At 35.7% G+C, this 10,870-nt stretch overlaps 1 protein-coding gene across 1 annotated transcript in view; it reads left to right on the top strand.

Moving 5' to 3' along the window:
* HPGD (hydroxyprostaglandin dehydrogenase 15-(NAD)) overlaps window positions 1-5,944 on the top strand; it is a 34,904-nt gene extending 28,960 nt beyond the window's left edge. The window contains exons 5-7 of the mRNA XM_009330731.1: window positions 2,495-2,571; window positions 4,549-4,712; window positions 5,809-5,944. Of these exons, the coding sequence (XP_009329006.1) occupies window positions 2,495-2,571; window positions 4,549-4,712; window positions 5,809-5,944 (377 nt within the window). The remainder of the gene's footprint in view (window positions 1-2,494; window positions 2,572-4,548; window positions 4,713-5,808) is intronic.
* Window positions 5,945-10,870: the final 4,926 nt, after the last annotated feature.

Below are 10,870 nucleotides of genomic sequence, written 5' to 3' on the forward strand. Positions count from 1 at the left end.
AGTTTTTGAACCTTATTCCACTTCATTATTGTGAGCTGTGCCCTTCTTTTGTTTATGTCTTGACTTTGTTTCTCTTCCCTCTCGAGTAAGAAGTAATTTGTCTTACTGTGTTTAAAAAAAAAATAAAAGTCCTCCTCTGTGTTTTCTAGTAGATTTTGTCTTTTGTATGTCTGTTAGCTGCAGCCTCATTGGCATTGTTTTTTTCTTTAAAACATGTAAAACTACTCAGGAGTCTAAAAAAAAAAAGTATCATAATATTTCTAATGTGCTAATATTCCAATGTTTCCAGTTATTTGAAGAATGGTGATGATCATCAGAAGTCACCAAACAGAGGAATATTAAGCCTGTGTTGCAATCACAACCCAGAGGGGAGAACACAAAAACCATTTTTCATAAAGCAAGTTCTCAATCAGAAGCATAACACATTAATCCAAGCTAAGCAGATAAATGCAAGTTTAAGAGAACAACCAGCCACTAGATTAAGTTCTTCATTTCCCACCACTGAACAGTGCTAATAAGAGCGTTGCTTTCACTGGATCACCAATATAGCATTTAAACCAAGATAAAACCCTGAAGCTGTCAGGGTTGTAATTAGAGCTTTGTGTCATCTTAGAAAGTATTCTCCTTCAGAAAAAATGGATTCCAGAGCAAAGACCCCATGCGAGTCTCTGGCATGCATAATTTTTCTGGTAAATCCATACTTAAAGCTGGGTAGTGTATTAATCTTCACTGCGATAAGTCACACCCTTTCTTGATTATATCACTTAAAGATATGAAATATGAAGAATGAAAAAAACATCTCAGATATTAATTGGGATGACTTCCATTAGAATCAAACATTAATGAATCAAAATCAGTATCCAGTTTTACAATACCACATTCAGGAACACAGACAAATTTTATCCTCTAACTTTAGGACAGGCTGTGGTTTGCTATTCACAAGACCCTAGCTTTCAGGTGGAACTACAGCATCCACGTGGTCCAGTTCAGCTGTCATTGTACAGTGGAAATTGTTGGCATAATGGGCAGAAATATATATACACTCATGGTCTGTCATCTCTTCTTGACCAGCTTTTTGCCATCAAACTCAGTCTTACTGGAATTAAGTTCTTAATTTTCCTCCAAAACCTCTGTTCTCTCTTCTTTCTCTACTATAAATAATGATTTTATGCTCTCCCACTCCCACCGTAAAGGTTCACAATGTTAGCAGGCATTTTTCATTTTGCTTCTCCTTTTCCTTACAGAGGATAGCAATGATATACCCAGGCTTGTTACCTCTTTTTCCTCTTCCCTTCTAAAAATGTTCATCCTGGCTTTTCATTCCAGAACAGGGCCCAGTGCAGGAGGTACCACACCATGAAATCCTTTTCAGCCAATCTAACTCAATCTAGACAATGCTTCAAAGAGCTTTCCTATCTACATCTCTGCTTTCATTTCTTTCTGCTCGCTATCTGAGGTCTTCACCTTATTCCATTCACAGTGTTTACTCACTTATCTCTACGTTCTCTCTGCACTGAGGTCCTGCATTCACTTCTTAGTGCTTTTTCTGTTTGCTTGTTGCAAAATGGCTTCCCTATTTCATTTAAATCTCTTTAAAAAAACCCTATCACCTATGAAATATTACCAAAGTAGTATTGTAGGTAAAATAAATTTTACAATGACACAGCTGGTGCATCAAGTCTGAATTACTTTGTTTATAGTTGCTCCTTTGAGCAAAAACCACTATGCAAAAGAGTATGTTTTTGTCATAGTACTAACCACATTGTCAAATAAATAAGCAGTAACAATATTGCACAGGCAGATGTATTGGCTGACTGCACTTCAGTCAGCTGTGCAGCACGCTCATTCTTGTCTCTTGCATTAGGGCTAGGGGAAAAGTTTTATCTGAGGCTGAGTTTTGTTACTATTCCACAGAAGCAAGACAAGCAAGGGATTTAAGTCAGACATTATATTTATGTTTTGATATATTACAAAGATCATATTAAATCAGTTACGGTAGTCAAAATGGATTTTGCTATGTCCCTTACCTTTTCCCATGCTTCCTCCCTGAAATCACTGTAAATGATTGCAGGTGTCCAGTTTACACATCAGCAGTTGGGATGTAAGCAAAGTTTATCTAAAATACTTTACGTACTTTATATACTTTAAATACTTTACAGATTCATAGAAGGCGGCTCAAAAATCTCATCCTTGAGTGTTTTCTTCCAGACTCTGTCCTCCATTTTAAGTCATACTTCACAGATACAACTTTTCCTCTTAAAAGTTATACTTTTTTATTACTCTACTTTTGCCTCCTCATGTTTTTATCCATCTCATATCTTTTCCCAGCCTACCTCAGATTACAAAATATAATTTGCAAATTTTTACTAATCTATTTTGTTGCATCTCTATAAATCCATCACTCATTTTTACACTATAGACCTAGATGTGTGTTTAAGGTAATCATAAATAGGAGTACCCAACATCTTTATTCAGCTACCTTTTTATTTTAAAGGACTCATGCCTGCTGCATTCCAACCTGTGTACTGTGCTACAAAGCATGGTGTAATTGGATTCACACGGTCAATAGCAGTAAGTATGTGTTTTCGAAAACAGTATCAGCAGCTCCTTGGGAACATGCTAAGTTTTTCGTGTTCCCTCTCTATTGTCACACAACTGGAACTAATTTTCTTAAAGAAAATGAAGTGTCTGAAGCAGTGGAGGTTCCCTCCTTTCACAAAGGGAATCCAAAGATGGAATAAGTAAGGCATGTGTGTGTTTATGACCGATTTGAGGTTTTGGGAGCATGGAAGAAAGATGTTGCAAAGTAATTTAAGGACGGTGGGAGGAGCCCAAAAGTCAAAATATTATCCAAGCTTTAAAAATATTTTTCATAACTCCATCCCAGTCATTTAACATTTTGGTTTCCTTATTTGTAAGTCAGGTTGATGACTTTTTTTAAGATAAACAGGCACTAAAGTGTACAAAAACTGACTTGAACACAAAAATGTTTACCATTATTTATTCTTACCAACTCTTAATACGCTGAAAATGCAAAATGACACATTCAGGATGAGACATGATAGATGTTATATAACCATATAGTAAGTCTTAGCCTCTGACTCCAAAACTTCCTAGTTAAACTGAATAAGCAGTAAGATAAAATAACTTGGAGGGAGCAAATATGATTACACTTTCATAGGCTACGCTTAAAGACAGTCTACTCTTATAAGATTTCCAATCTAATTTCCAGAATAAAGTACCTGAAATGACCATTTGGATAGTTTATCCATATTTTACGACCCCACTCCCCACCCAAATATCTTCTTTTTTAGATTAACCTAAACAGATTAATATGGATAAGTGTTGCATATAACATATTAGCCACAGCATGAACCTCACACCTGGTTTTCTATTTTTGTTTTCTCATGATAATATAAACATCGTCATCTAAGTTCAAAAATAAAGGGTCTGCTAGAAAATTAGAGGAAATGCTGTCTCTATGGAACATGAGCATGCCGCGGAGAAAAAGAATAATAAACGTAGTGAATCACTGTATTTACCAGGAAAGGCAGTACAGCCTAATGTTGGGCAGGTATGATACAAAACATCTAGGATTTCAGGTTTTTTTCTTCTCCAGACCAAAAGGGCAGGCTACCATATCATGAAAATGACATGTGATTTACATAATGCCAGAAAGGATTCCTGTTAAACATTAAAATAAATAGAACTCAGTGTTGAACAATTACGGTTATTCTTGGATATATCATGTATAGTTCACAGGTTCTGTGCCATCACTAAGAAAGTTCATCCAGCATTGAACATATGCCTGGATGCTGATCAGACTTCTTTGCTACACACATGCATTGGTAGTACCACAAATGAAGGGTCCCACCATTCCCAGAACAATTTGTGCTGCTTGCTTTCATCATGTTCCTGAACTGCTTCCTGAAAAAACTCCTGCCTCTTTCCTGGAGTTCACAGGGACTTTCCTGTGGAGATGCTCAGTGATAGACTCATCCCTTGGCAGGGACAATAGGGCAGCTGGAAATGTTTAGCATTACAGTTCTAGGGGTAGAGACCAAATTCTATTTCTGTTGACGTGAGGGAGGTAAATGCAATCTTAGAGTTAAATCTCAATTTGATTTCAGATCGTTTTCTTTTAATAAGAATGTTCTTATAAAATTGGAAGCATTTGGGAGATATTTTTTACTTGGTTTTTCTTATGAGAGTTATATCATCACCCTAGAATACTGTTAATGGCATGCCAAGAGCACTAATAAGAAAAATATTAGAAAAAAACAGCTGCATGGAAAGAAGAGTGTTGATTTCTTGTGGAATTGTTCTCCCAAAAAAAAACAGATGTTTTTTTCTAGTAATCTAGTATGATTACTAGAGAAAACATGCTTCAAACTTAGTTGTTGAAACAAAACAATCAGTACTAACAACATTTGCTTACTAGGCAAGGCTGAAAAGTACTTAGTGGTAAATCTCATTCTTTGAAAAGTTACCTACACAATACTGTTTTAAAATGTTGATGACGAATACCTAACTTTTTCTCTTTTCTAGTTAGCTGCTAATATGGAAAACTACGGTGTGAGACTCAACACAATTTGTCCAGGATTTGTCAACACACCAATTCTTCAGTCAATAGATAAAGAAGAGAATATGGGACAATTTTATTCATATAAGGATGAGATCAAAAATATGATGCAGTTCTATGGCGTGATGGAGTAAGTCAAGTCAGATACAGTGGGTTTTTTCCCTTCGTTAATGAAGAACAAGTACACACAATAGCACTTTCAGCAAAATTAAAATAAAAGGGAAATGCTGCCTCAGACAAAAGTCTATGAAATGTGTTATCCTATATACAAAGAACAAATGACAGATCTCTAAGGCTATTTTAAGAGTATCACCTACATTGTGATACCTCCCTTTATGCATTCCAATTTCCCAGCAAAGTGCAAATCAAATTCCCAAGTTAAAGATGGTGCATTAGTTTTTAATAGCCCTTGGTGTTCTTCCATAAATTTGTTTAATCAAACTTGTGAGATACAGGGTATATCATTTATATTGAATTTCCACAAAATCTGCAGGTGAACCAAGATAGAAATCAGTCCAAGAACTGACAAAACTGGACGAAGTTCACAAGAGCACAGTAGCGACGGTGGTGGATCAGATCAGAGTTACCTAGCCCATTATGATATTGCCAACAAAGGCCAAAAGCAGACAGCTAGGAAAGAGTCTCGGAACAAGACAAGCATAAAGTGGTATTTTTTTAACACTTTCTCGGTCTCTAACAATTACCTGCTCAGATACTTCTGCACAAAGGAAATTGTATGATTGCGTTGTTTCGCCCACAATTTTTCATATGTAAAATATATTGCACCTATTGACTACAGCAAACCCCATGTGACAAAATTCTCCTTTTGCTAATTTGTGTGTCAGTCCTGCTACAGAAATAGGATAAATCAACAGCAAAGAGCTGCAGAGGATTGTGTGAGGATTACTTCTGTCCATTGCTCTGACAGAGAAAACTTTAATAGGAAGCCCAGTGGCAGGTGGATGTCCACAGGGATTTAGCAGTAACTAGAGCAAACAAAAGATGATTTGTAAAGTTGCTGCTTTACATTGTATGTCCTGATTGAGGAGACTGAATTTCTCTCCTGAAGCACTCATACCACCTCTGCTTTTCTTGAAAATAAATTTGTTCAAATACCAGATTGTTTAATTTTCAGGGTATATAGATTTACATCAAGTTTCTTTACTTGTCCTTTTCACATGTTCTATTACATCATGATTCTGAAATAACTACTTTTTTTTTTCCAGCCCATCAATAATTGCTGAGGGACTGATAACAATAATTGAAGATGATACTCTAAATGGGGAAGTTATGAAGATTACAGCATCCCAAGGGATTCATTTTCAACAATACAGCCAAACACCTTTTACATCAAAGAGATAAATAATTGTTTAATGCTAAATATTTTTGGCTTTTCCTAAATATAAAAAATTTTGAAAATATTAATTTTTTGAAAAAATGTTAGTGTTGTATCTAGAGCAGTGACAGTATTCAAACATTCGCAAGCTAATAACGAAGAGATGGACAAGGAAATCTGGTGTGGGAAGATGTTACCATCCTATTTTGATTCTATAAGCACTATTCTATAATAGTATTTATTCAGTAGAATAAACACACTGTTCTGAAGATTTTTGATTATGTAGTAACAGGGGCCAGTTTTTTCCTTCTGGTAATTCTGATCTACATACTCCAAGCGTATTTTGGTGGACCTGACTTACTTTGTATAATTCTTTTCACTGTCATAATCATCTCCTTATTTACATCTTGAATTCTTCAGACCAGGAATTCAGTTCAGGAATCTAGAACAAAAATGTAACTCTAAGGAGTTAAGAATTTCCTTTTTCTTAGGAAATGTAAAATAGAACAAGAGGCAAAATTCTTTTCCTCATTTATATATGCAACAGAATATGTTGCATATCCCACAAGTACAGATTTTTATCTTCTTGGATTCTAGCTATTTATAAAATAGTTCAGAAATATTTTTGTTTTCTTTTATAGACAGATATATATGAATTTTCTCTCTCTGTATATACAAGGAGGAATACTTTGGCATTGATTGAAATGTCTACTTACCCATTAAATCTCATTTTCTAAACCTTTAAATCTAACTTCTTGCCTTGATTGATTAAAACCTCAATTAAATCTCGAATAATCTGGGTTTTTTGTGTTTTATACATGTCCATTTTGGTATCATGATACATATTCTTAGATGGACCATGTCATATAGTGGCAGTGAAAACAAAAATGAGCTTCCTACCTCCTGAGACCCACTAAACCTTCTGAATCCAAGTCAATCCCCTGCTACATTTGTGAAACAAACCTTGGTACTCCATGGGTTACATGCCTGGCAAAAATAAATTTTTACATGGTAATTTATTTAGGCTCATAGCATAAGAAGATTTAATAACTCCTGGGAAAGCTGCGAAAAGTTAATATTTACCCTCCTTAGGAGTACTGACTTTAATTTTAGTGATGTAAGCATTGGGTTTTTTCAGCATTGTGACTAAAAGAGTGGGAACACTAATATTTACCTTCTGTGGAAGTCAGGCAGTAACAAGACTGTGGGGAGAAGAAAAGAAGCAGACACACATACCTTGAATTACTCATCATTCTCCCCCCGCCTCCATTTTTGGCTATGTTAACACTATTTTTAAAGCCTATTTTGAATACACACATAATGCTAGCCACACCATCAACATCCCTGAAAGCATCTGTATATCCCTCTGGACTAACAACTACTATCTGATTTGACTGTATTAATTTCTACCTTTGTCTCATTAAAATCAGAGCATTTCCCAATACGTGACAGAGTAGTGCAAAAGATGTGACGTAAACTGAAAGTCAGCATCCTTCTTTAGTTGGGTCCTAACACTGATAATCATCTACCTCTGCTTCTTTCCTTGTTAAACAGTATTTCAATGTAGTTTATAAGCAAGGGAAGGTTTAATAATAATGATAGTATATGCAAACCATGTAACTAACAAACACCACACTAAGTTAGACAGCAACTCAGCAGCTTCTCTTAATAACATACTTCAAATAACGATGGGAATATTGCAAATGTCAGTATGTACATTGATGATATATTGTTGCCTTGACTGCTTTTGTTCATCTCTACTCCTTGCTGCCCCAAAAGAAATACCTGTTAAACAGGGAGGGTTGAGTTTTCCAAGGGATCAATGAAAGAATATATAATTTAAGAATGTTAGTAATAAAAGGCCAGAAGTCCGACCTATGGTCCCTGGAGGAAGAAAAACAGAAAGAAATACAAAATTAATTAGAGACAATCACTTCAGACATTGCACAATTAACTTGTGGTATTGCACTGGTACAAAATCCTAATTCTGTGAACTGGCAGTATTCTAAGAATGGATTCCATTTATGTGGTATATCAATAGTCACACAAGACAAAATTAGATTAATAAAATATGCAATTAGACTCCAGGACACCTGGAAAATCTGAGCCTGTATCTAGGAAAGAATTAAAGCTGTATCTTTCTTGTATGTATAGCTCTTTTCTTCTGGATTATTTTTGTAACTCAAAGACAGAGGTTTTCAAATCAAAGCCATACAGAAAATTTCATGAAAGGCGGAGACTACATGCACTTTCATCTGACAATCCAATAAGGAAGTCTCAGAATGCAATACATGCTCATTTGATCAAATAAACATTTATACCAAGATAAATCTCAAATTATTAGCACTTCTGGAACTCATTGAAAGAAACAAGGAAGTAACAATGAAGTAAAACTCTTGATGCAAATTCTAATAGGAGAAATAACCATCAAATTTCTACCTTTTAATTTAAAAAAAAAAAAAGTGCCCCAAACCAAATATTACAGTTTTCCAGCTTCACCTATTAAAACACATCTGAGAGTTTTATCTGCACAGGAAGAACAAGTCCTAAATATGTTTTGGAAAGGTTTCCTGTAAGACTTCCCCCCAACCTTTGGAAGTCTTCCAGAAAGCAAGAAAAAGAGCATGTGTTTGATTTACAGACAGAAACACCCAGAGAAGCAGTAGGTAGAAAGATGAGTTAAAGGGAGAAAGTGAGTTTCATTTCTGCACACAGATTGTTTTGAAACATCGTCTTCAGTTAAAAGTCTTGACATAATTCCAAGACGTAATTTATTTTGCCTGGGAGATCATCGTTTTTAAGATGACTGTTCCAGTTTTTAAGGAAACTCAGCCAAAAGGAAAAATAAATATTTTAAATGAGAGATACTAATTGCCAAGAACATAAAATGACAAGTAATAATCTAGACTCATATAATGATCATTATTTGTAATGAACATTCAGTTCCATGTGACTTGACTTTACTTTTCAGTGGCTCTTTACATTTTCAAATAGGAATCTTTTAAGGGTAAAGATTAAATATTGCTAGTGAACTCCATTTTTTCAGTGTTTATGATCCTACGTGAAAGCCCAAATCACAAGGCATTTCAACTGCATTGTGACATGACAGTGTTACTGTATTTGTATTATTTAATGCCTTGATTGAAGGAAATCCTTTTGAAAAGGTACATAACGACAGTCATCAACATAATTATGTGGATAACACATTATATTCTGTACAGTTCAGAAGGACCTGGAATTGACTTGTATTATGTGTATCATAAAATCATATGTGTATAAATTTTACTATTGAGGGGCTGATCCATGCAGTAACAAGTCCTCCTTGTAGCTTCCTTAAGTTAGGGAAGTCCTGATATGAGAGACTAGACCTCTTCCTCTTGTTTGGAATGTAAGTTTTGCAAACAGCAAACCAAAAATAAACTTTAGTAAAACCAAAATCTGGTTTCCACTGAAATCTTGAATATAAGCCTAATCTTTAAAGGAACAGCATTAGATATCTAATGTTATGGCTTTTGGGCAGGATGGGGCTCTGCTGACAGATAATGATTTCCTTCCTCCAGCGTTGAACTGCTTTAAACTTTCTACAGGATGATTCTCCAGCTTGAACTCCCCTTTTAGTTAAGTCTATTTGCTTTGTCTCAAGAGATGTTGACAGTTTTCAGCTCTGGCTCCAGGAGTTCAGATGGTTCAATGAAAGTGAAGGATAATACCATATGACTTAGATTTTTATTTTTTTTTTCCTCCAGTACAAAAAGGAACAGCTTAATGTCAGGTCAAATTTGTAATTCAAACTGAGAGGGACAGTAAACAAGAAGAGTTATGCTCTTACTCTGGAGAGGACAGTAAACAGGAAGAGAATGGGTCAGGTAAAAAATATGTAAGATGCAAAAAGGTTAAACCTAAAACATCTTTGAAATAAGTAACTTCATCCCATTGTTTATATGGAAGGCCATTATGAATTGTGGACCAAATCTAAACCTGAATGTTTTCTGACTTGTATACAGAGACAAACACACTCTTCTCAGGGATTCAGAGAATAAAATTAGGATCTTCACAGTAAAAATTAACCTTAATGAAAAAAAATTCATCTATTTCAAGCAATCATGCTCTAAGCAGTGAAGCATTTACAACAGTTACATATTCAGCTCCTTTTATTTTTCCACAAGCTCTGTGCTAATTCACTGCTGGCATCTGCTGGGCAAACCTTACGGAGATTATTACCACTGCAGAGGCAGAATTAATTTCTTGCTACAGAATTGCACTTTTTCAGCTTTTACTTTCATCAGAGGGTTTCTAGCCCTCCTGCTCTCACCCAGAAGAGGGACCACACAGGACAGGATGATCATCTGGTGACAGGTCTGACATCTGGTCCAGGATTTCTGGGTGGTTTAAGGCTCTAGATTTAGCCTCATGAAGCAGAAATTCATTGTAGTGACATCCAAGAAGAATGCAAAAGATCTATCTAGTCACTTATCTATCACCCTGACCTTGCCACCTCCTTCTCGGCATCTTTCCATTGGACTACCTTAAACACAAGCATTTCAGCAGTGAACTACACTCCAGCTACACCAAAACACAACTGCACCTCTTCAGCAGTTACCAAGAACATATTCACTTAAGATCTCCCTCATTTCACTGATTTCAGACAAAATGTAAGGCCAGTTTATTAGCTCACATGATGCTCCGCTCCACAGCAATGGCCCAAGGTATCTCTGCAGCATTTTTCTCTTTACAATGCGAGCTTTCCTCAGCAGCCGCAATCTTGAGAAACTAAAGAGGAGGAGGAAATAAGGCTCTCAGTTACACGGCTTTGAATGCTTTACTATAGGACATGAGAACGAGCACACTTCTGCCTGCTTTCAGAAAAAAGCACAAAGACAACTTTGAGTGCACTTTCCCACAGCTGCAAACAAAACCCACAGAAAAGAGGAAATAAAGACATTTTGGAACAT

This window comes from Pygoscelis adeliae, unplaced genomic scaffold, assembly GCF_000699105.1.
Source record: "Pygoscelis adeliae isolate BGI_AS28 unplaced genomic scaffold, ASM69910v1 Scaffold167, whole genome shotgun sequence".
Classification (NCBI taxonomy): domain Eukaryota; kingdom Metazoa; phylum Chordata; class Aves; order Sphenisciformes; family Spheniscidae; genus Pygoscelis; species Pygoscelis adeliae.